Source organism: Mirounga leonina, unplaced genomic scaffold (genome assembly GCF_011800145.1).
Source record: "Mirounga leonina isolate KUSES-001 unplaced genomic scaffold, KU_Mleo_1.0 Mir_180, whole genome shotgun sequence".
NCBI classification, from domain to species: Eukaryota; Metazoa; Chordata; class Mammalia; order Carnivora; family Phocidae; genus Mirounga; species Mirounga leonina.
In genome coordinates, this window is record NW_023270469.1 from 17,781,244 (window position 1) to 17,808,473 (window position 27,230).

The 27,230-nt window shown below is 38.9% G+C and overlaps 1 protein-coding gene across 3 annotated transcripts in view; it reads right to left on the reverse strand.

Annotated features, from left to right (window-relative positions):
- The window catches only part of NFATC3 (nuclear factor of activated T cells 3), a 119,152-nt gene that overhangs the window by 30,613 nt on the left and 61,309 nt on the right, over positions 1-27,230 (reverse strand). For all 3 annotated transcript variants that reach the window (XM_035024925.1, XM_035024926.1, XM_035024927.1), the window contains exons 4-8: positions 24,446-24,645; positions 18,172-18,344; positions 14,669-14,809; positions 7,333-7,388; positions 6,184-6,310 (exon numbers count right to left, since the gene is read on the reverse strand). In XM_035024925.1, coding sequence (XP_034880816.1) covers positions 6,184-6,310; positions 7,333-7,388; positions 14,669-14,809; positions 18,172-18,344; positions 24,446-24,645 — 697 coding nt within the window. The remainder of the gene's footprint in view (positions 1-6,183; positions 6,311-7,332; positions 7,389-14,668; positions 14,810-18,171; positions 18,345-24,445; positions 24,646-27,230) is intronic.

A 27,230-nucleotide genomic window follows, 5' to 3' on the forward strand; every position in this document is an offset into this window, starting at 1 on the left:
TTAACTCAAGTGGATCAAAGACCTAAACATAAGAGCAAAACTACAAAACTCTTAGAAGAGAGCAAAGGGCATCCAAAGAGTAGAAGCTCTCTGGATCCCTCTTCCAGTATAACCAGAATACCCAAGCTAGATTTCATCCTTTTTATATATTGGCTTTTTGCCTAAGATTTTATTTGAAAAGTAAAACAATTTAACCTGAAAAGCATTGCCTTAGACTTATATCCTTTTTTTAAAAAAAAGATTTTTATTTATTTATTTGAGACAGAGAGAGAACGAGCAGGGGTGGAAGAGCAGATGGAGAGGGAGAAGCAGACACCCGCTGAGCAGGGAGCCTGACACGGGGCTCGATCCCAGGACCCTGAGATCATGACCCAAGTCAAAGGCAGACGCTTAACCGGTTGAGCCACCAGGGTCCCCTGTTCTTTGTTTTTTTTTAAGATTTATATCCTCACATTTTATATAGATTAATCAGTGGGTATAGTCTGTGGCAGAACTGAAACCGGATCTCCTGACTGTTAGGCAGGCTTTCTCTCCCAGCTGGAGAACGGAGAACCATAATCCAAAAGTCTGTCCAGTGAACTACTTAGAGCATAGAATATACTTTCCCATAGATAAAATTATTATACATGAAAGTTTGGCTCTAATGTTGTCCCCCAAAGCCCCACTATTCCAAAGCCAGAGCTCAGATGGTACCTCCAGTACAAAATACTATTGCTAGGCTTCAGAGGGAGGTATAGTCCCCCAAAAGCTTCAGGGATACTGGGATGGAAGAGAGGGCTCCCACATCCGAAGTTTTGAAGCTAGAGGCTGGGCAGAAATTCAGGCAGCACCACTAGGGAAGGGCTCTGTGATAAGGGTAATTTGTAAATCATACACATATACCGGGAATGGTCTTCAATTCATAAAGTAAACTGACTATGGGACAAACTACGCTAAATACAATCTCCAATTCTAAAAAAAAGTTATTACACCTGAAACTAACATATCATTGTATGTCAACTATACTTCACTAATAAAAATTAAAACAAAACAAAAAACTCAAAACAGCCATTTGCAACTGATTATTCTCTCATTGGATATTGATATTGGTCAGGTTCCTATTGCTAGGGGGTTAACAAATCAAAAACAAGCAACTTATGAATATCTAAAATTTTTATTTTTTAATTTTTTAAAAAAGATTTTATTTTCTATCTCTATTTGAGATAGAGAGAGCACAATGTGGCAGGGAGGGGCAGAGGGAGAGGAAGAAGCAGGCTCCCTGCTCAGCAGGGAGCCCAAAACAGGGTTCAATCCCGCTTTATCCCAGGACCCTGGGATCATGACCTGAGCCAAAGGCAGACACTTAACTGACTGAGCCACCCAGGCACCGCTGAATATCTAAAAATTTTATAAGCAAAACTTAAAAAAGAATTGCCACAACAAATAAAAGGTGAAAATCTTTAATATAAATAATTCATACCAATTAAGACAAACATAACTCTAAGTATCACATACTAGAATACTAGAAGCTATTGAAATTCTGTAACACTTTATCTGCTCAAGAAGAAAAATAAAAATGCTGAGGCCACAAAATTAGTATAATATATATATTTTGGTCTCATTTTTATTTTAAAATGTTGCGCTATAAATGGATCAAAAGGATCCAGAAGGATAGAATGACAGTTTCAGAGCAGAAGACAATTAGGGTGTTTGAAAATATTTTTTCAACTTGTCTTTTTTTCCCCCTTTTCTTCCCTTAAAGATTTTATTTATTTGAGAGAGAGAACACGCGTGAGCAGGGGAGGTGCAGAGGGAGAGGGACAAGCAGATTCTGTGCTGAGTGCAGAAGTGACGCAGGTCTTGATCCCAGGACCCTGAGATCATGACCTGAGCAGAAACCAAGAGTCAGATGCCTAACCAAATGAGGCACCCAGGCGCCCCTCAACTTGTCTTTTTTAAAAAATAAATTCGCAGTAATGTATTTGCTTTTATAAAAATTTTATTCAAAATTTCATTTTAGAAAAAAATGAAAAAAGCCAAATGCTACAGAGAAAAGACAGTAATCAACCACAACAAGGACTGCCCACTTTAAAAAATATATATTCTATTTATTTATTTGAGAGAGAGAGAGAGAGAGACAGCACAAGTGGGGGGAGGGACAGAGGGGGAGAAGGGGAGGGGGAGGGAGAGAATCTTTAGCTGACTCCACAGTGATCACAGAGTCTGATTTGGGCTCAATCCCACAATCCTGAGATCATGACCTGACCCAAAACCATGAGAGGGACACTTAACTGACTAGCCACCCAGGCTCCCCCAAACACTTCTTGAACCTATTCTTCTGTGTGTGCCACCTGATTTGTATACTGTCAGTCATAAGGCCAGTGAAGACAGTTGGTAGTCCAATCCAGTACTCTTTCTGCACTCTGGGGACCCACTGATTTCCATTCTCATATATAACGCCCTCCAGGGTTTTGCCTAGGGTCCTCCCAACTCCTGAGCTGATAATGTAAAGGCATTTTATATTATCTCTTTGCCTGTTCAATTACTACTGCTATGATGGTAACAATGAAAACTTCTAATCTGCTGACCCTCTTCTGTTGTTTTTTTATTTTTAAACAATCCCAGAAGTCCTCTCTCCCTTCTTATTCAGGTTAGATTCTACAGTCTCCCATCTTCACAGCATTTGATAACATTCTTGGACTGTATGTCTTTATCACCCTGGAGGAACCCTACTATCTGTTATTTTACCACCTACCCTAAAGAATCTGAGTGCTGTTTAAGAAAGTTACACAGCAGGGCGAATTAGTATTTATAAATTCATGAATATCAACATCAAAGGTGCCCTTTCATCATGCCTAGAATCCTATTATGTTTCTGTGGTAACTTACTCTCCCCTTTCTTTACAACAACTGTTTCAAACTTGTCCACATTCTTCAAACTGCCAAATCACCCACACTCCCCTCTGCTTCCAACAGAAGATTCCATCTTATTCCTTAAAGAAAAAAAGTTGATGCTATCATATGGAAACTCCCTAAACTCTTCACTACTAAATGTACAAACCTGCCTAATATACATCCATCTTGTTCATCCTTACCTTCCCCTTCCTGTTCCTTCTCCCACCTAAGGCCCATTCCAACTTTTACATTTTAAATTTTAATCCTTCCCACCTTTTTCAGAAACCTGATATTCTTTATTTTCATTAATGCGGTCTCCTCTATTCTGAATCACTTTTTTAACTTTTTTGGGCCTCTGCCATATAAATCTCACTTTCCACAATAATTTGAGGAAAGACTAAACTGGTCATTGACACCTTATAAGAAGAAATACGGGGAAAATGATTTTTATTTTAAACTTTCTTTTAGTTGAATATATTTGACACATAACATTGTGAAAAATTTAAGGTGTATAACAAGTTAATCTGATACATGCATATGTTACAGGGAAAAGGATTTTTAAAGTAGGCTCCATGCCCAACGTGAGGACAGAACTCACAACCCCAAGATCAAGAGTCGCAGCTCTACTGACTGAGCCAGCCAGGCGCCCTGAAAATGGTTTTTGAAATACAAATTTGATCATGTCACCTCTCTGTTAAAGCTCATTTCTTACAACTTTTTTTTTTTTTAAAGAGAGGATAGAAGGGGGGAGAGGGAGAGAAAGAATCTTAAGCAGGCTCCACACCCAACATTGAGCCCAATGCAGGGTTCGATCTCAAAACCCCGAGATCATGACCTGGCCAAAATCCAAGAGTCGGACGCTTAACTGACTGAGCCACCAAGGCACCCCTCTTTTTTTTTTTAAGATTTTATTTATCATAATATCTATCTATCTGACAAGGAATAAGAAAACAGGGGGAAGAGCAGAAGGAGAAGGACAAGCAGACTCCACACTGAGCACAGAGTCCGAAGCAGGGCTCAATCCCATGACCCTGAGATCATGACCTGAGCTGAAATCAAGAGTCAGACACTTAACCAACTGAGGCTCTTTTAATATTGCATTATCCAACCAACCACAAGACCTTTGCATATGCTGCTGTCTTTATCTGGAACGTTCTCCCTCACTTTATCTAAGACAGTTATTAACTGTATAGACGCTACAGCCAGACTGCCTGGATTCAAATCTCACCTCTGCCAGTTATTAGCTGTGTGACCTGGTTCACTCGTTTGCAAAATGGAAAGAGCAGTATTACCTATTTTACAGGATTATGAGAGGATAAATTAGTTATTTTGTATAAACTGCTTAGAATAGCACCTGGCACACACTAAATGCTCTATATAACAGTGCTAAATCAATGAACAAAATGGAGATGTACTCTAGCATAACAGGTGCCCAGACTCTGGAACCAGACTGCCTATGCATGATGTTTGGCTCTAAGATTTAAGTGCTGTGAGACCCTGGGCATATTACGTAGCTACTCAGTTTCTTCATCTGTAAAACAAGATAATAACCTATCTCATAGGTCTATTATGAGGATCAAAAGAATAAATACAGAAAGGGCTTAGAACACCATATGCATGCATGTATGTATGTACGTATACACACACACACACACACTAGATATATATACATGTCCACAAACTATTATTATTTTCCAGTTATCAAGTATTACTTTCCCATAAAAGTCTTTTCTCAACCAGTTAGCCTAGGCAAGGGTCCCTCTGTTATTTTCACCTATAGCATTGTGTCCCTCTCCTTCAGAGTCCGTACTGCAGTTTCTAATTACAAATTTGTAACTAATTTATTTAGTGATTCATTAGCTTCTGTTTGTCCCACTAGATTATAAGTTCCATGATAAAGGAACTGAGATAGGTTTCACCCACTTGGTAAGCACCCTCAAATACCTACTGAATTAATATTGAAATGGCTAACCAAAATCTTTCAGAATGTTTGTATTCTATTTGAGAATGATCTGAAATATTTTATTACCAAGTAATGTATTAACATGATCAAGTAATATTAATTTTCAGATTTGGGAATAAAAATGGCCTTTAGAGGCTAAAATTGGAAATATAGTCAGGCTTTAAAGAATATGAATGACAAATGAATGATCATTAATAACCAGTACCCTTTCAAATTTAAGTGTTTATTTTTTTCATTTACTATAAACCATTTAAAAGTTTTTGCAAGAGGGAGGGCCTGGGTGGCTTAGTCAATTGGGCATTCAACTCTTGATTTTGGTTCAAGTCATGATCTCAGGGTTGTAGGATCGAGCCCTGTGTCAAACTCTGAGCTCAGTGGGGAGTCTGAGATTCTCTCTCTCTAAAATAAATGAATAAATCTTAAAGAAAAATAAAAGTTTTTGCAAGAGTAAGTTTTGAAGAGTAAAGTTCACTATGATTTTTTATTATCGTATGCTCTGGTGACTAATAACAGTGCCTAAAACAAGACAGGGCCTCTATAAAGATTTGTTCTCTAAGTATGTAAACATCAGCATGGTTACTGTATCTAATATTTATGTGTCACAACCAAACCTGGAAAGTTACAGCATTTGAACTACTGCAGAAAGCAGTATGGAAGCTTTGTTAGGGTGCATCTATACAACCAGAAACTCTGGCAACAACTTTATACCCCCCACAGCCCATAGTATGCTACAGTCACTACTTGCCAAATGAAAATCTAATGGGAGATTTTTCATCTGATTGGAAATGTTTGAGATGAACACACTACCTTTTTGCAGTGCTAAGGACGCAAGGGGGAGTCACACATGTTCACAAACACCTGCTCTTACTGTACTGCTGGTGATTTCCGGTAGCTACTGAAAAACAGACCTAAAATCTACACTCAATCTTCTAATTTCCTTATAATCAGTAACTATAAAATAACAGCTAATATCACATCTAATATTTATTTATTTTTTAAAGATTATTTATTTGACAGAGAAAGACACAGCGAGAGAGGGAACACAAGCAGGGGGAGCGGGAGAGGGAGAAGCAGACTCCCCGCCGAGCAGGGAGCCCGATGCGGGGCTCGATCCCAGGACCCCAAGATCATGACCTGAGCCGAAGACAGTCGCTTAACGAACTGAGCCACTGAGGCGCCCCAACATCACATCTAATATCTAACGGCAAACTTGACAGATTGGCATATGTTGGGATTTTTATTGATTATAAGCACTCTACCTTAAACATTCCCATATAGGTTTCACTGAATAACTTTTTATTCATTATGAAAGCAAGCTCTATAGTAAACCATCACAACTTCCCATACCTGGTGTGTAAGTAAAACGTTGAGACTGGCTTTTTTTCCTCTTGCCATTGCAAAGATAAAAGTGCACCTGCACCGCAGCTGTAACTGCTGGGTTATGATATGGAGGAACTTCAAGGACAATGTGAGCCTAAGGAGCATGGAAAGCAAGATTGTGTTACACTCAGAACTAAAAATGAAATGCACCTGCTAAACTCAGCACAACTCATGAGTCTTAACTACCCAGTCTCTCCCATCATAGATCATTATGCACATCAACTGGTCATGTAAGTCATCTGGAGATTTACTCTATGAAACCCTAGTCTCAACAGAGATAAACTCTTTAAAGTAAACCACTAACGGAGAAATTACCTTTTAGTCATCCAACTGGGTTTCTAGTTGTAGCAGAAATAAAAACAGTCTTATATACTATGTAGTGAGATACTCTGCACTACTGAATATTACATGTTACTACTGATCTTAAGTGGAAGTCTGTTCTGCTTTTCAATCAGGTTTAATATTTCTTTATAGTTTATAGTTTAGATTTCTTCTTTTTAATAGTTTAGATTTCTTATCTTAAGTTTCATATTCAAAATGTTCTAAACTGGCAATATACAAAATCTTTCCCCACATAAAAAATAATTTTACACAAGCAGAGTGAAAACTGTTAGCCCCAAACCAATTGCAACCCTTAATCGAATTTCTCCAGGTCTCTGGAGAGCACTGTGCAGTGTTATTCTCTACCCCACAGAAGATTCTGTCACCATTCCAACCAGGATGAAGGGACCACAGCATTCAGTGGTGAATCCTGAAGGTTTAATGCTGAAAAGATGCAAATATCATGCTAAATACACAAACCCATGAGGGCTTGTTCTCCCCATTTTATATGTTCTTTACTGAATTTATTTGATTTTTTCACTGAATTCAGAGAAATAAATTAATAACATTAGTAAGAACCTTCTAATAAAAGGGAAAGACACCAATTGTTTATCTATCCTAAATTTAATTTTAGTGTCAGGAAAGTACCTATCTCATGTCCAAACTTCTAAAAATTCGAATTTACTTTTCTTTCACTCAATAGATAAAAGACTCATCTATAATATAAAGTAGCGTTATCCCATTTTCTTATCATGCTTCTTAAGTATGTCAAAAGAAATAAAGTACATTTCTTACCCCTTGACATTTTTCCCTGATTATTTTCCCTTCTACCTCCCACTGAGGTCGTCCATCTATTGAAAGAAACAATTTACAGTTAAAAGTAATTCAAGTCAGAAAGTATATAAACAAAATCTAATGCATTTAGTATCACAAGCTTATTGGCAAAGGGATTCTTTTTCTCAATGACTTCCATTATGAAAATAAAATATGTACCCATGAGAAAAAACGGGGAGAAAGATCTTGGGCTACCTGAGTTAGCAGGCCCCACAGTTTACTCTATCAAGTGACGTTTGAAAAATCCTCTGAGAGCACCTCCACCAAGGGGTAACCAATTTCTGCTTGTATACCTTAGGTAATGGGAAACTCACTCCCTCACCAAGTAACCCATTTTATCTCTGGACAGTCATTGCTGCTGGAAAGCTCTTCATGATAAATGAAATCTGCCTCCTTATAATATCCCATCACTGGTTTAAGAACTACTCCTTGCAGCCCACCTATCCAAAAAATCTTGAATGGTTCTCTACAAGACAGTATTCCAAATGTTTAAAAACAGCTATATTTGCATGTGTCTCCTCTTCTGTTGGCTAGCAACCCCAGTTCTGCATCTAACTCCTACACAGTATTTTAGCCTTCCTGCCCATTCTTCTTTGAACATTCCTCCAGTGTGACCATCCCCCTCCAAATGTACCGAGCCCAGAACTGAATAATCCAAGTGGGAAATGACCCAGCATGGTAGAGAATGACTAGGCTCTTGCCACCTTATGTGAAGGTGCTGCGTCTGTTAGAAGTTTTCTGGGGCAACTGCACCATACTGACTTACACTTAGTGTGCAGTCAGCAAGTTTCCCTCAGTCCACTACATTTCCTACCATTAAGTTCAAACTCCTACTTACGTGTTTTTCCCCTGCAACCCTTATTAGGTTAATTTCTCCCTACTAGACTTAGATTGCTTGGCTTGCCAAGATCTTTTTATTTATTTTTTTCCCAAAACTTTATTTATTTTTTTAAAGATTTTATTTATTTGACAGAGAGAGACACGGCAAGAGAGGGAACACAAGCAGGGGGAGTGGGAGAGGGAGAAGCAGGCTTCCCGTTGAGCAGGGAGCCTGATGAGGGGCTGGATCCCAGGACCCTGGGATCATGACCTGAGCCGAAGGCAGACGCTTAACCGACTGAGCCACCCCGGTGCCCCGCCAAGATCTTTTTAGACACTGATGGTCTCTGAATATATTTGCTAGGCTTTCCAGATTTGTGTCACCGAAAGATCTGGCCAGCACATTTTCTGTCTCTTCATCTCAAGTGAATTGTTCCCCTGGGGAGAACCCCAACTGCTACTAAAGCTCTCACTCCAGTCTGACGTGCAGTCTAAAGCATTCTTTTTTAAGTCACGGGCATTTGCCCATTGACTAATCCATACAAGTATCTTCAGAGTTAGCATGACTTCTTCATCTGGTCTGTGAGGGTATCAGAAAAGGCTCAGGGGCACCTGGGTGGCTCAGTCGTTAAGCGTCTGCCTTCGGCTCAGGTCATGATCCCAGGTTCTGGGATCGAGCCCCACATCAGGCTCCCTGCTCAGCGGGAAGCCTGATTCTCCGTCTCCCACTCCCCCTACTTGTGTTCCTGTTCTCGCTATCACTCTCTCTGTCAAATAAATAAATTAAATCTTAAAAAAAAAAAAAAGAAAAGGCTCAAACACCTTCTAAATTGTGACTATCATTTTCCAGTCCAGTAACTAGATAATGGCTACCCTTGGGCACAAGAGACACTACAGACAAATGCTATGCCTACACAGAAATACAGCTCAGTTCAACAATCATCTGCTGGGTCCTGACGTGCCAGGCACTTTGGGTTACTGAGATAATGACGATAGGATATTCTTACCTTCAGTCTGTGGATGAAAGACAAATACAAACAGTTCGTTACAATAAAATGTGGTGGTTACAGTAACCAGTAAAGGTGCACTCTGGATGTGCCAAGAGAACAGAAGTCAGGGTCCTTACCCTAGCCTTGGTGTAAGGGTATAAGACAAAGACGGTTTTTTTCCTGCGTTCTTGAACTGAGGCTTAAAAATCAGGTAGAACTCAAGTGATGCGGGGGGGGGGGGGGAGGTCTAGGCAGAAGAGAGGGCATGAGCAAAGCCTAGATGGCAAGAAACTACACGATACAGGGAACCATAAGCAGTTGTGTTGGTGGGATATAAAGTATGAGGCAGGGAGCAATAAGAAATGAGGCTGGAAAGAAAGGCAATAGATTGTGACCTAAATGCCATGTGAAGGGGCCTAAAATATGAAGGGACTACTGATGGTGCTTTCAGAATGGGAGTTACATATTCACACCTGCAATTTCATCTGAAACCAGTAACTGCTACCATTTAACATGATTCAATTTAAAACAAAAGCACTCAAAAATAAAGTTCTGAGTTAAATGAATTCTATAATGAAACTGCCTTACATACATACATGCATATTTATTATATTCAGGCACAAATGAATTTTTATAATGGAAAGGGGTAGCTCTGAGATACTATCTCTTCCTTATACTTATGTTTATTGTCTGCTTCCCCAATAGAAGGTAGACCGTCAAAGCAAGCAACCTGAAGATTTTATTCACTATTATATTCCCAATGCCTAGACTAATGTCTGTCATGTAACAGTTGCTTCATAAATAATTGATGAATTAATAAATTGTGAAACAGAACTGATACTTCTTGAAGACAGGCAGGTATTGGTCAGGATCAAAGGAGCTGGAAGGAAGTGAATTTTAAAGGGAAATCACACATGGAAAAATATGGTTTCCGGCCTAAGAATAGGAAGACATAACATTATTAATCAAGTTAGGAGACTCACTGAGATGAACTGATTTGTTAAGTCTGACATTTTTTTATATTTTAAGTATCAGTGGGCCATTTACTCAATATTCGGTGGGTACTTTAAAGCACATGTTAGAAGTTTAAAAGAAATAATGTGGCTATAGATAGAGATATGATGGTTGATGAAATTTTCTACAATGAAGGAATATAATGAAAAGAAAGCTGAACCAGAGAACCTTGGGAAACATCTATATTTAAGGGCCAGAAAAACTGATAAGGAAAGATGAGTGGGGATAGTTAAAAACGTGCCAAGAACCAGGTAAGTACAATCACAGAAAGGCCAAGAAAAAAAAGACTATCAAGGAGGAGAGTGGGTAGCTGACTGTCAAAGTTTTAGGTTATGTTTCAATACAGAAGATAGAAGAGTAAGTAGCAGGTAAGGAAATGAAGGCAGATGACATTACTTTTTTGAGAGGTTGGATGATAAATGAAAGAAATAAAATGATAGTGGGCGCCTGGGTGGCTCAGTTGGTTGAGCGACTGCCTTCGGCTCAGGTCATGATCCTGGAGTCCCTGGATCAAGTCCCGCATTGGGCTCCCTGCTCTGCGGGGACTCTGCTTCTCCCTCTGACCCTCCTCCCTCTCATGTGCTTGCTCTCTCTCATTCTCTCAAATAAATAAATAAAATCTTTAAAAAAAAAAAAAGAAATAAAATGATAGTTTGTGAGGATGACAGAGTCAAGGGAAAGAGAATGGTTTAGTATGAAAAAATTTAAACTTATTTAAACTCCAAGAAAAAGTATTCAGTGGAAAAAGGTACTGAAATCATAAGAGGCAGTGAAGATAATGTATAGCCTTTTTAAATACTTAAGTTTTAAAAAGATGAAAGCATGAAAAATGAATGAGATTACCATTTAAATTAAGAAAAAGAAACATATTAAGCCCCCAAAAAATGAAAAGAAAAAAAAAAAGACAGAAACCAGGGAATACAGAAACTGACAGGATCAATAAAATCAAAGTACTCTGGAAACACTGACGAAAAAATCAGAGTTGGCACAAATAATAGCAGGAATACATTTTTTAAAAGGGATATAATTCCAGATGCAGAAATATAGTATCATAACCAAATTAATGTCAACAAATTTGAAAACTTGAGTGAAATAATTAAAATCCTTGTGTGAAATAATAGGGAAATATATATTGGTCTTTGCCTCTGGTTCCTGGAATAAAGCTCCTAAAATTCTTTAATATATTCTTTTAACGATTTTATTTATTTATTTGTCAGAGAGAGAGCACGCACGCTCACAAGCAGAGGGAGCAGCAGGCAGAGGGAGAAGCAGGTCCCCCGCTGAGCAGGGAGCCCGATGTGGGACTAGATCCCAGGACTCTGGGATCATGGCCTGAGCCAAAGGCAGATGCTTAACCAGCTAAGCAAGCCAGGCATCCCAGAGCTCCTAAAATTCTTACAATTTCCTAAGTGGTAAGAACTCCAGGAATAGCTTTTGTTCTTGTATTTGGTCTTTGACCCCAGTTCCTGACACAGAGGTCTTAAATCCCTTGGAATTTCCTGCATGATAGGACTATCTCTTGTTCTAAGGAGGTGACTCTTGGTAGGCTCCTGGATGGAGTCTGGTCACCAAAAAGACCAAGCCATGATTAGAAGCTTGGAACTTTCAGTCCCACCTCCATTCTCCAGAGAGGGGAGAGGGGCTAGAAATGGAATAATCAATCAAGACTGTGTGGTGAAGCCTCCATAAAAATTCTAAATTACTGCAGAGTTTGGGGGAACTTCTGGGTTGTCAAACACATGGAGGTGGCTGGGAGAGTGGCATGTCCATAGAGGATACAGAAGCTCTGCACCTTCCCATATACCCTACTCCATGTATTTCTTCCACCTGGATGTTCATCTGTATCCTTTATGATATCTTCTACTATATATTAAACTGGCAAATGTAAGTAAGTGTTGCTCTGAGTTCTCCTCTACCAAATGATCAAATCCAAGACGGAAGTCATGGGAACCTCTGATCTGTAGCCAAGTCAGACAGAAGTTGTGGGCACCTACTATTTTCGACTGGCATTTGAGGCAGTCTTATGGGACTGAGCCCCTAACCTGTGGTTTGTGCTAACTCCAGTTACTGTCAGAATTGAATTTAATTAAGAACATCCAGTTCATGTCAAAGAATTGGTTGATATATGGGAAACCCACACACCTGGAGTCAGAAGTATTATGATTGTGGTAACAATGTGATGTGAGAGTAAAGGAGAAACAGATTGAGGGTTTTGTTTTTGTTTTTGTTTTTAACCTGGAAAAATATAAATCACAAAAAATAACTCAAGAAGAAATAAACTTGGGGCGCCTGGGTGGCTCAGTCGTTAAGTGTCTGCCTTCGGCTCAGGTCATGGTCACAGGGTCCTGGGATCGAGCCCTGCATCAGGCTCCCTGCTCCACGGGAAGCCTGCTTCTCCCTCTCCCACTCTCCCTGCTTGTGTTCCCTCTCTCGCTGTCTTTCTCTGTCACATAAATAAATAAAATCTTTAAAAAAATCCACAGAACTTAAATGGTCCCTATACCCATGAATAGAATCATAGCAGAATTTAATAGTCCCACAAAGCCCCCAGCCCAGAAGGTTTCAGAAATGAGCTCAACTACATGTTTATAGGAAGGTGAAATTATAAGACACATACCTGGGGAGTGGGAAAAAGTGAGGCACTTCCCCAACTCACTTTGATATCCAGAATACATAAACAATCTTATAAGGCAGTAAGAAAATGAAAACTGACTCAATGGAAAAAAATGGGCAAAAAACACCAACAGATATTTACATAAAAAAGGATACATGAATGACCCATAACACCCTCAATAAATGTCAGGCAAATTCAAATCCAATGTTCAAGATACCATTTTACACCTACCAGATTAAAAAAATTTAAGAATTATGACATTACTATGTATGCCCATCAGGTGATAAGAACTAAAATGTTCATAGCAGCACTGTTAGCTACTGTTTGGTAATGCCAAAAACTGGACACAGCCCAAATGTCCAGTGAGAAAACAGATAATAAACTGGCATGTTCATTCAGTAAAACTATGTAGAAGTGAAAGTGAAAGATCTTCTATTACATGGATCAATCCTAAAACATTAACGGTGACCTCTATCAAAAGCAATTTTCAGAAGAATATATGCATGGTTATACGTAGTTCAAAACCAGAGAAAACACATAAAACTATAAAGAAAAGCACTGATCGATTTAGGAGTAGGATCCATTTGGGAAGGGGCCTCAAGAGGTCTTCAGAGATAAATGTCTTACTTCTTAAACTGGGTAGCAGATATGAGTTTCTGTTATATTCTTCTTATAAAAAGGTATTTCATAATTTTAAAAATGCTTTAAAAAATGAGAAGGAATAACTGATGGAAAATGTTCTGTTTTTCCATGCACCTCCACCACCCCGCAGGGTCCTGAGACACTGTGTGAGACGAGGGAGGTACTGGTTTTTTACTTTTTGTAGAGGTGGTCCCTGTCCTCCAGGAGCTTAATGGAAAAATGTTTTATTTTTATTTATTTATTTATTTTTTTAAAGATTTTTTTTTTATTTAACTGACAGAGGGAGAGAGACACAGCGAGAGAGGGAACACAAGCAGGGGGAGCGGGAGAGGGAGAAGCAGGCTTCCCGCTGAGCAGGGAGCCCGATGCGGGGCTCGATCCCAGGACCCCGGGATCACGACCCGAGCCGAAGGCAGACGCTCAACCGACTGAGCCACCCAGGTGCCCCGGAAAAATGTTTTAAATAGGCTCAAGAAGGGCTAAATCAAACATCCTGATAGTCCTAGGATTCTTCTACATTTCTGAAAAATGAAGATATAATTTACATATTTATACATAAAACTCACCCATTTAAAGTATAAAATTGAGAGATTTTTAGTATGTTCACAGAGCTGTACAACCACCATCACTATCTAATTCCAGAAACCCCGTGCGCATTAATAGTCACTCCCCTCCCTCCAATAGGGGCAACCACTAATCTACTTTCTGTGTTTATGGATTGCTGATTTGGGACATTGTGCACGGACTCCTTTCACCTAGCACATTTTTAAGGCTCATTCATGTTGTGTTATGAATCAGTACTTTATTCTTTTTTATGCTGATTAACATCCCATTGTATGGATAGACCCCAGTTTGCTTATCCATGTAACAGTTGATGATCATTTGGGTTGTTCCCATTTTTTGGCTATGATGAATAATGTGGTGATAAGTATGTGTATCTAAGTTTCTGTGCAACATATTGTCAATTCTCTTGAGTATACGTATACATAGGAGTAGAAATACTGGGGGTTCTTCTATTTTTGAGACATCCTTAATGAGAATTCAACATTTATATGAAAATTTAAGAAATGTATGGCTTACAAAAAAAAAAAATCTGTGTAAATGATGTCTGTAGCTTTAGGAAAACTATTTTGTGATTAATGTTAGTGAAACATCTGAATAATTTATTTTACCCTATCTACCCCTTATTTTGAGGTCAATAAACTCAAATCTTATTTACCTTGTCCTTTTTCAAGAAAAATGATTTTGGATTCCGGAAGAAAATTAGATCCAGTCACAACCATTTCATGACCTCCATTTACAGAACAACTGTTGATACTGTACTTCTCAATATGAGGAAGTTCTTGAGCAGACCGCTGAGCTGTTTTTTTTTTTTTAAAGAGTTGAGAAGAAACAAAGTATTAGTTTAAAATATTCCACACATAAATGATAAATTAAAGCTATACAATAAAAATAAAGAGAAGCAAACTCTGGGCTTTTAAAGTTTGAGGCAGTGGTAACAATATCCACTATTATTTAGAAAACAAAATAGATTTATTAGATTTGTGTGATTTCTAAATAATTTTCTAATAACTGTAAAGAAACCAATAGAGAAAAATTAATCAATGCCTGCAACTTCATATTGACTCCAAAACATTAATTTCATCCACTTTTCTCCTTTTAACTTGTATTCAATATGTTTCTTCCTTACAACTGTTAAAATTGATAAATCTAATGTAACTATAAAAAGCAAATTAATCCAAACATAGGTAATTATATTGCATACAATTAAAAGAAGACAAGTTTCTAAAGGACAAACATGAATTAGCTCTTTCCCCAAGAAAGTATCTAGGGGCGCCTGGCTCAGTCGTTAAGCGTCTGCCTTTGGCTCAGGTCATGATCCCAGGGTCCTGGGATTGAGCCCCGCATCAGGTGCCCTGCTCGGCGGGAAGCCTGCTTCTCCCTCTCCCCCTGCTTGTGTTGCCTCTCTCGCTGTCTCTCTGTTAAATAAATAAATAAACCTTAAAAAAAAAAAGTATCTAGATCATCACCGAGACAACAGGATTCCATTCTGTGCAATTTTCTAAATAACTGAAGCATACATGAAGTACATACTGAATTTTAAAAAAGGCAAGTAAATGTTTCTACAGTGCACTGCACTCGTCCTTCCCAGGGTATGTGAACGTAATTTTTCTTAGTGCCTTAAGGTCAGTCTTTAAATTATCAACTTTTATAAAATGACCTTGGTCACCTTTCTCTGATATTGCCTGATTTCAAGTTGTTATATTTTGTGAGATCCTATCTCTTGAGTTTTCTTTTCTCTCTTTGTTTTTTAACTGCCTAAGCTTTAAGCTACAGATTATACTTCTTTTGACTGCTAAGATTCTCTAAGGGTTTCTTCTTGCCAAATGCCTAATTAGGTTTCTCTCTGGATTAAAACAAACAAAAAAAGTATGGATTATGTGCTCTTCTTCACAGCTGGAAAACTGGTCTACTTTTAGTTCTACTTTGTGGGTGGAAAATTGGTGGCTTTGAGGGTCAGTTGTGTTTTGTTGGCTAGAACAACATTTTAAAGAAATTTAAACTTGAATGCCTTTAGGAAGCACACATTCCCAGTTCACTATGGCTCTTGACTCTCCCAAGTATTTAATATCAAGCCACAAAATGTATGTGAATTGGAATCACTGCCTCAAAGAGAATGTTAAAACAGACCCTTTTTCATAGGAGATGGGTCTGGGATTTAGGATCAACTACCACTTGGAAAGTATTGAGCACTAACCTAGATCTCAGAAAATACTTATGTTCCAAATGGCTGAGAGAAGGGGAATGAAAATAAGCACTGGTTGCCTAAGAGGTAGACTGTTTAAAGTTTTAGATATTTATGGTAGAAACTAGCCACCATGGGTACATTCAAAGTAACAGCAAAAATGTGTTCAACAAATGGCAAAGTCATAACAAGCAGGTAAGCTCAACTAAAACATATTATATATAAATGTAAAGACAAAAAAAAAAAAATCCAAAAAAAGGTTAATAGTGACTACCTCAGGGTAGTGGTATTACAAAAGATTTTCATACTACTCTTTGCACCGTTCTGCATTTCTATATTCTCAACAATAATCACATATTAATTTAATAAACTAAAAGAAAAAATAGAAAATGATTTTAGAATAACTTCATCTCAAAAACTCAAATTACTCTATGAACTTAAATTACTTAAATTAACTTTGCTAGGGGCGCTTGGGTGGCTCAGTTGGTTGAGCATCTGCCTTCGGCTCAGGTCACTGTCCTGGGATCAAGCCCTGCGCGAGGCTCCCTGCTCCGCGGGAAGCCTGCTACTCCCACTCCTCTCTGCTTGTGCTCTCTCTCGCTATCTCTGTCACTATCTCTCTCTCTCAAATAAATAAGTAAAATCTTTAAAAAAAATTATCTCTGCTAAAAAGTAGAGACATATATGCTTATGTTGGCACAGAACAGTCAGGCATGATAATAAAAACAATGGCAATGACAGCTGCTTCTAAGAAGGGGAAATAGTTGACCTGGAAATTTGTTTTTCACTCTATATTCTTTTTGAATTTTGTAGCATGTACCTGTATTGTCTGTTAAAATTTAATATGAAACTACTTCTACAGTGAATTCTATTACCATCAATTTGCTCAGTGATTCCAAAGTCAACTGGGAAATAATAAAGTAATAGTCCAATTCAACAAACAGCAAAAAGGAGCACAGCAAGTTAATACCAGTTTGATCCCAAATTAGGAATGCATGTGTTTCACAGAAATAAAATGGTACAACTGAAAGAGCACTAAGAAAGCCTGCGTTCTATTTGACAGAGAGAGCACAAGGAGAGGGAGAGAGAGGGAGAAGCAGGTTCCCTGCTGAGCAAGGAGCCCGATGTGGGACTCGATCCCAGGACCCTGGGATCATGACCTGGGCCGAAGGCAGCCGCTTAACCGACTGAGCCACCCAGGTGTCCCCCGAAAGCCTGCGTTCTAGGCACAGCTCTCACCAACAAGCAAATAAGCCTGAATGAGTACTTCAGATACTTGCGCCTCAGTTTCCTCCTACACAAAATTAAGACATAGACTTAGAACACTTCTAAGTCTATGTCCTAAACATCTAAACAGCAGTCTCAAAATTTCAGTCCTGCCAGCTAACTGCCAGAGGTTCACAGTTCTCCAGGGCTTGAGTAGATACCAGGTTCTAGGGCCTGTTCTCATTTCTTGCCTTTGTAAATCGGGGCGGGGGTGGGGGGAGCATTCACTTTCTCAATCTGATGTAAATAGATTAATGGTAAGACAAACAAACCAAAAAATAAACTCCTAAAAGTCTTTAGCTGAGGCATCAGCTTGCAGAGATAGGCATCTTCCAACAAGAAGGCTCACATTTTAATTACACAAAGGTGACCAAGGGTTAACTTAGTATCAGAACCACAGCTTCAGCTGGTTCTCTGATGTCATCAAGCCCACATTCCTTATTTATAGGTAAGAAAACTGTGGTCAAGATAATTTGTTTATATTCCCACAGCTATGTATGGTCAAATTATCGTGAGAACCCATTTTCTAACTCCAAGATCAGTACTCCTCCCACCTAAATACGTAGCTTATTTCCATACAAGAAAATCGCATTAGCTATCCAATCTCTGTGCCTCAGTTTATACTTTTGATCCAAATATTACATTATAAGCAAACTAGAAAATGGCTTATTATAAACAAAATCTGAAAACATCACCACAAGCTCACTTACAGCACTCAACAGGTATGGAAGCTGTCTGCAGAGAAAGGACTTTTCCATTGGGCTGTGGGATGTGCACACGGAACACAAGTCGTACTCTAGTATTCTTTCTGCCAATATCAGTTTCTCCTTTTCGAAGTTCTATATCTGAATTGCGGAGTTTCAAAATACCTGCACAGTCAATACTAGGGAGAAAAATAAACAAAATTTGTTACTTATACTTAGTGGTCCTCAACAACTTAGCTCAACTTGGCAGGAAAGAACTATCACTACCTAAAATCAGGTCAAAAAAGAAAGATGTATAGAGTGCCTGAGTGGCTCAGCTGGTTAAGCATCTGACTCTTGATCTCAGCTCAGGGCTTGAACTCAGAATTGTGAGTTCAAGCCCCACATTGGGCGTAGAGCCCACTTAAAAAAAAAAAAAAAGATGTATGACTGCTATTTTCTCCTATTTCAATTTTGAGATTAAAAATGTTTTCAATGACAATGTATAATGGTAGGCATGGTAGACTGTCTAAAAAGATGGCTGTTAATTCCTCCCCATTCTTGTATCTGCATACCACTTCTCCCATCAAGAGGTGGAGTACCTAGGTACCTCTCCTTGAAAGCTGGCCTTATGATTTGCTTTGACAAACAGAATGTAATCAATTGATACAGTGTAAGTTATGAGCCCAGCACTTAAGCCTCATAACTTCCACTTTGCTCTCTTAGAGCCCTGAGCCACCATAAAGTCCAACTGGCAAGCTGGAGAGAAAGGCCAAGACAATCCTCAACTACTCTAGCCATCCCAGCCTCTTGGATGTTCAAAACCCAGCTGAGCTCCCAGATGAATTCAGGTGCATGAGTGATCCCAGGTGACACCACATGAATGGACCAGCTGAGTCCAGCCAACCCTAAGAATCATGAAAATAATGAACAGTTATTACTTTGAGCCACTAAATTTTAGAGTGGTTTGTTTTCCAGAACTAGGTAAGTGAAATACAAAGTAAAAAGACTGTTTAATTCTATATAACCAGGCCAGAAAAGATTAACTTGTAGGACTACAAATCAGTCATTAATAGCATTTTTAGACTTTTCTAGTGGTATGTTAATTAGTAAAAACAATCCATCAGACTAAGATTCTTTCATTTCTAAAGTATGCACATATAAAATTAAAGTTTTCGCATTTAAGTTCTAACATTTCATTATCTTCAAAATCTGTTACTTGTATGGCTGCTTGACACACAATCGGTAGGAAACAACAGTACCTAAAACATATGTTTGTATTCACATATGGAAAGAAAGCAAACGGATTTAATAATCAACATTCTAGTTAAAGTTTACTCTCTCTTGTGGTATTCCTTGTCATCTGTCCTTTTGCTTTATCTACCCCAACAGTCCCAACTCCAGTGCTCACTGCCCAGAGGCTGCAGCAGTTGTTGTGAGGACAATATGTGTTAAAGAACTAGGTTATCGGGCGCCTGGGTGGCTCAGTTGGTTAAGCGACTGCCTTCGGCTCAGGTCATGATCCTGGAGTCCCGGGATCGAGTCCCACATCGGGCTCCCTGCTCGGCGGGGAGCCTGCTTCTCCCTCTGACCCTCCCCCCTCTCATGTGCTTTCTCTCATTCTCTCTCTCAAATAAATAAATAAAATCTTTAAAAAAAAAAAAAAAAAGAACTAGGTTATCAAGATAAGAACGAGTAAAGCACAAAAAAGAATCCCAAAAGGATGAATACTTTCATGTTCAGAAAGACACAGAAGAAATTTCCAAAAAAGGAAATACTTTTGAAAATAAATAGTTGCCATTTATGGATAACAAATTATATTTAACTAATACTGAACACCTGCACTTTAGCTCAACCAGTACTGATCAAATTGTATCAGGTAGTGATTATCCATCTTAGTATGTCAATAGGAGTCTTTAAGGGGAAAGAAATACCAGATTATCCATTTTATTGAGTTTTGAGGGAAGGTATTTTATATAAATATATGTATGTATTATTTTATTTTATATTTTTAAACTCTACCCCCATCACGGGGCTCAAACTCACAACCCTGAAATCAAGAGTCACATGCTCTACTGACCTGAGACACTTAGGTGACCCGAAGGAAGGTATTTTAGCAGAGTTAAGTTTCTAAGAGAAGATTTGGAATGAGTATCAGAAATGACAATCTCAAAACTTTGGCTACATGGGGCGCCTGGGTGGCTCAGTTGGTTAAGCATCTGCCTTCAGCTCAGGTCACGATCCCAGAGTCCTGGGATGGAGCCCTGCGTTGGGCTCTCTGCTCAGTGCGGAGCCTGCTTCTCCCTCTACTGCTCCCCCTGCTTGTGCCTGCTCTCGGTCTGTCAAATAAATAAAATCTTAAAAAAACAAACAATAAAAACCCACAAAATATCTCTGGCTACAAAATCCAAGAAAAGACCAGACCAACAAAAAAACCACACATAAAGGAATAAAAATAACTATTAATTCGATTTACAAGTATGAATATATTTTATTTTTTTTAAGTTTTTTTTTTTTAAAGATTTTATTTACATATTTGACAGAGAGAGTGTACAAGCAGGGAGAGCGGCAGGGAGAGGGAGGCGATCCCAGGACCTTGGGACCACAACCCATTTGGAAGGCAGATGCTTAACCAATTGAGACACCCAGGCGCCCCTTCTAGTTGCTTCTTATTCAACCCTTTTTGGGACACACACAATGTTGCCACAAGCTTTCTTACAGAATTCCTGTCCCCAACAGGCCAGGGTGGACAGAATGGCCAGAGAAACTTCAGGTGTGTATCTGGCAGGGTGGGATGAGGGCACTATCTGCATGTAACTAGTAACAATGGTATTTCTGCAGCTTTGTCCTTTCTGATCTGATCCAGGCAGGCAATATATGCCATACCCTCTTGGGGAAGGGATATGAGTCATGACTACAGCCTGTTCCGTATACTAGTAGATGGGAAAAGGATAAGGTAGCTATGTTTAGCTGATTTTCTCACATTATTTGATAATGTGAAGCTTTCCCAATTTCTTGAAAATTTTAGAAACTTATGTACTTTTTTATTGATTTATACATTTAGAAAGGATGAGGCATTTTATAACATAAATACAAATTAGGTCAAGAAAAAATAGAAAAAAACTTTAAATAGAAGGAACAGGAAATAATATATTCCAAATCTAGGGTTATACAAATTATTATAATTACTATAACTGAACTTGACTGTGAACTTCCAGAAGCCAAGGCAAAAAATAAATGTGATAAAAGTTTTTATATGTCTCTCCTTGTCTGGTACACCAAAATCTACCATGCCATCAGGAAATAATCAGCTTTTCCCCTTTAACTTGAAAAGATTCTGTGTGTATGTGTATGTGTAATAATGACCAACCTAAGAGCTAATATATCTAATGGTGTTTTTTCAGATTATGAAGTTATTCCTATGGGTATTTTTTATTTTTTTAAGATTTTATTTATTTATTTGACAGAGAGAGAGACAGCGAGAGAGGGAACACAAGCAGGGGGAACGGGAGAGGGAGAGGGAGAAGCAGGCCTCCTGGCTGAGCAAGGATCCCAATGCAGGGCTCAGTCCCAGGACCCTGGGATCATGACCTGAGCCGAAGGCAGAGGCTTAATGACTGAGCCACCCAGGATATTTCTTATCCTATCCTTCAGACAAAGTTAAGAAGTGTAAGAAACTTATGGTGACTTTCTATTGAACTTGATTCAAGTCTAGTGCTTTGAATATCCCGAAGAATGAATGGAAACATGGCCTGCAAACTATCTTCTAGGGATCAATTTTATGAGTTCTTAGAAAAAGATGGTTCAACTGAGTTTTAAATTCACCTCTGCAGCTATTGTACTGTATATGCATATGCTTTTGATGCCAAATGAATCAAATATGCTTTTGATGCCTAAAGTAAAAGGGAAGAAGCCTACATGCACGCATTCTCATTCAGTGGCTGGCCACCTCACCTTATCTGAAAATGGGTCAAAAGGATGCCTGGAGGCAGAGAACTGGGTTGGGTTATTGAGTACCGTCCACGTAAACAAAATAGGTAAAAATAAGGTTTTATTTCAATTTTTATTAACTTGTCTTTTCTAGTAATAGGTAGGTAACAAGAAAAAAAATAAGTAACAAGATAAGTTCTTTCTTTTCTTCTTCCTTTTTTTTTAAATAAAGATTTTATTTATTTGAGAGAGAGAGAGTGAGCGCACAGGGAGGGGTAAAGGGAGAGGGAGAGGGAGAGGGACAAGCAGACTCCTCACTGAGCGCAATGCGCCGAAAATCAAGAGTCAGATGCTTCACCAACTGAGCCACCCAGGTGCCCCAAGTTATTTCTTAAGACAATTTTTTTTTTTAAGATTTTCTTTATTTATTCATGAGAGAAGAGAGAGAGAGGGAGGCAGAGGCGGAGGGAGAAGCAGGCTCCCCATGGAGCAGGGAGCCCGATGTGGGACTCGATCCCAGGACCCTGGGATCATGACCTGAGCTGAAGGCAGATGCTTAGACTGAGCTACCCAGGCACGTGGCAGTTCTTCTTTTATAATAATAGAATTATATCACAAATTGGTTTTCCTTAAGGGGTATATTCAGCTTACCCAAAAAGTTATTTAAGTATAAATTTAAAGGAAGAAAGCTAGAGACCAAAATCTTATTTTATAATCTGTTCTTGTAATAGCCTGGAACGGATGTTACTGCCATTTTAAGAAAGGTCTATACTGTAGTTTGAAACAATCTATGTAACAAACCTCACTGTAAGTTTCAAATACCTAGTTGTGACAAATTAAAAGTTGCCTACTAAATTTCCTTTTCCCCCTTTTTTCTTAGTAATACGTCCCTATATCATTAGAGGTAGCAATGTACTCAGGTAAAAACAAAACAAAAAAATCCCAGATGTTCCTTATATACAAGGATGAACAATGAGATGTGTTGGGTAGGTTTCTGTAACAAGCTCTTTTTCTTTTTTTTAAAGGATTTATTTATTTATTTGAGAGAGAGCGAGCACATGAATGCACAAGCAGGTGGAGCAGAAGGCGAGAGAGAAGCACGGCCCCCGCCAAGCAGGGAGCCCGACACAGGGAGCCCAACACAGGGAGCCCAACGCAGGGCTCGATCCCAGAACCCTGGGATCATTATCTGAGCAGAAGGCAGGCACTTAACCATCTGAGCCACCCAGGTGCCCCTGTAACAAGCTCTTTATTTATTTATTTTTTTAAAAAAGATTTTATTTATTTATTTGCGAGAGAGAGAATGAGAGACAGAGAGCACGAGAGGGAGGAGGGTCAGAGGGAGAAGCAGACTCCCCGCTGAGCAGGGAGCCCGATGCGGGACTTGATCCCGGGACTCCAGGATCATGACCTGAGCCGAAGGCAGTCGCTTAACCGACTGAGCCACCCAGGTACCCTAACAAGCTCTTTAAAGAGGCTAATTCAGGGGGCGCCTGGCTGGCTCAGATGGTAGAGCATGTAACTCTTATCTCAGGGTTGTGACTTCAAGCCCCACATAGGGCAAAGAGCTTACTTAAAAATATATATAAATAACATAACACAACACAACATAACATAAAAAAGAGGCTAACTCAGATGGAAGTTTTCATTTACCCTTCCTCCTTATTCCTTCTGGGACTACAGTTGTGATGGCTAGAGCTCCAGCAGCCATTTTGTATCTTGGGAACAGAAGTCACATGTTAAAATAGCAGAGAAGAAAAAACAGAAAGAGTTTGGACCACCAATGACTTATGGAGCCACTGTGCTAGTCCTAAAATGCCTATCTGTGTATTTCTCTTATGGAATAACAAACTAAATGTCTAATGTTTAGGCCATTGCATTTTCTAACATACAATCTAACATATAATAAACTGCAATATAATCCTAACTTGAACAAAACTCTAAAGCATTCTCATTTAGAAGTTAGCTACCTCATTTTGTTTGGAAATGAGTCAAACAGGATACCTGGAGATAGAGTTAAAGTTTTCCTTGAGGAAATTTAATAATTATAATAACTGCACTGCAATTATTATTGTCTATCCTATTAGACTGTGAGCAACTTGAAAAAGTCCATATATTTTTTTCTCTATCATTTAACATAATGCTTGGCTGGTACTACATGGTTCATAAACTTTTGGTGAATTGAATTTCTTTTCTGGAAATTCACTACCAACCCTAGCAAATATACTATGATTATTTACATAATGTTATTCAGTTAATTTAGAACAATGAATACTTCATTTCTGTACTATAAAAAGAAATATGTTTTTTCTGAAAGTTGTTTTAGGAAAAAAAAAAAAACCTGTCCATTTTGAGGTATGTTTCAAGATACCTGGCTGACATATTGTTTTCAGGAAGAAGGGGAATTTCCAGAACCTTTGTGCTGGCAATTATTATCTCTTGACTTGCAGTAGCAACAGTCTTCCCAGTGATTCGATGCACCTGGTAAAATGCATGAGGTCGTAAATATCGATCATCTGCCGTTCCAATAAACATCTGTAGATTTATCGGCTTTTCACTATAGCCCAGGAGCTAATTAGGAAGAACAAATGGAAAAATACAGTTCATTATCCATGTATTTACAATAAGCTTACAATAGTAAGTCTGTTATATTTGTAACATATTATTGATACACAAAATGTTATTTCAAAAAGATAACAATAAGAAAAAGTAATAAGTGAACTAATCTTCCAAATTTCAGAAGTTTATGAGTTATAAAAAGCTGGAATATGTTACAAAGGGATGAGGGGGTTTTTTTCTGTATAAATATCTAGAACAATAAATATTCTGCAAAAGCCTTCTTATAGAATGCTGTGAAGAACCAAAAGGAATGCTGATTCTGTACACCAGGCAACATTAATCATCCAGACCAGACTTAAAAGACTTTGGTGTATAGGAAGCTCCTCTAATAGGCTGTTAAAATAAGAGACAGTTTGTTTTAGTAGAAAAAATCTCAAAAAGCCTATTACATATGTTACCAACTTAAAGTTTCAACTGACTTAGCAGGTTGGGCTTTCTCTGGTATCCTTCACTATTGTTGAGGTTAGGATGACTATCCAGGGGGAGGACCAGGAAGGGCTGGAGGTAAAAACGGCGACCATAAAAAAGGAGGAAAATAAAAGAAACAGAGCCTAGGGGCACTTGGGTGGCTCAGTTGGTTGAGTGACTGCCTTCGGCTCAGGTCATGATCCTGGAGTCCCAGGATGGAGTCCCACATCGGGCTCCCTGCTCAGCAGGGAATCTGCTTTTCCCTCTGACCCTCCCCCTTCTCATGTTTTCTCTCTCTCAAATAAATAAATAAAATCTTGAAAGAAAAAGAAACGAAACAGAGCCTAAAGAAGTATACATTTAGGACTTAGGGAGACTCCCCTATCCAATCTGATGGCTGAGTAGCACCAATCTGACCCATCATCATGCAGATAACAATTAAAACTTGAACAAACATAAAGAATGATTTGAAAGCATGGAGGGTAACCAAAGTAAGCATATTCTGGAAGCAAACTGACACATGTAAGAAGAGAGTCACAAAAAGTGTGTTTCCTGTTTTTAAGACTTTTAACTGGAGAGAAGGCCACAGTCCATGCCTTACAAAGTGGCGGAAACTCCTATAAAAAATCTATAGTCTGGGGTGCCTGGGTGGCTCAGTCGGTTAAGCATCTGTCTTCAGCTCAGGTCAAGATCTCAGGGTCCTGGGACAGAGCTGAGCGTTGAGCTCCTTGCTCAGCGGGGAGTCTGCCTCTCTCTCTGCTCACCTCCCCTACCCCCTGCTCATGTTCTCCTTCTCTCTCAAATAAAATAAAATCTTTAAAAAAGAAAATCTACAGTCTGAGGGCCTGAAGAACTAAGGACAGAGTACAGAACAACCACAGCTTCTGGAGAGTAAGAGGGAAATCCCAGAAAGAAGACAGCCAGAGAAGGGGAGCTCCAAATTATACAGACAAACTTTGCCCAATCTTTTGATTGACGTGGGAACCACCCATGAACAGGTCAGATCCAGAGGAGTGTAAAGCTAACATAAATGAAATGAGATTATGAGCTGCCACCAACCAGCAGAGACAGGTTTTCCAGGTTGACTCCAACCAAGTGACTGTTTAAACAAAAAAAACAAAAATTCAGCATTCTTTGGGGGTGCATTTGGGTGTGTATGTGTTTTGAGGTTTCTGAGTTGGGGGTTCTTTATATAATCTGAATTAATCCCTTACAGATACATGATTTGCAAATAATTCTCATTCTGTAGGTTTTTTCACTTTCTTAGTAGTGTCCTTTGATGCACAAAAGTTTCTGATTTTGATGGAGTCCAATTTATCTGTTTTGTTTTTTGCTGCCTGTACTTTTGGTGCCATACTTGAGAAACCAATTCTAAATCCAATGTCGAAGACGTCCCCCAGTGCTTTCTTCTAAGAGTTTTATAGCTTTAGGTCTCACACTTAGGTCCTTGATCTATTTTGAGTTTATTTTTGAAGATTTTATTTATTTATATGAGAGAGAGAGAATGAGAGAGAGCACATGAGAGGGGGGAGGGGCAGAGGGAGAAGCAGACTCCCCGCCGAGCAGGGAGCCCGATGCGGGACTCGATCCCGGGACTCCAGGATCATGACCTGAGCCGAAGGCAGTCGCCCAACCAACTGAGCCACCCAGGCGCTCCTTGAGTTTATTTTTGTATATGATGTAAGGGTCCAACTACATTATTTTGCATGTAGATATCCCGTTTCCCCAGTACCATTTGTTGAAAAGATTGTCCCTTCCCCCACTGAATAGTCTTGGCACCCTACAGAAAATGAATTGACCATATATGTAAGGGCTTATTTTTGGGCTTTCTATTCTATTTCATCAGTGTGCTTTTATGCCAGTGCCACAGTGTTTTAAATACTGTAGCTTTGTAGTAAGTTACAACTCAGGAAGAGTAAGTCCTCCAAGTCTTTTTCAGGACTGTTTTGCTTATTTGAGGCCTCTTGCAATTGCATATGAATCTGAAAATATGTTTTTCCATTCAGCAAAAAAGGCTGTTGGAATTTTGGTAGGTATAGCACTGCATCTATAGATTGCTTTGAGGAGTACTGATAACTTACTAATGTTAAATCCTCCTATCTACAAACATGGATATCTATTTTTATTTT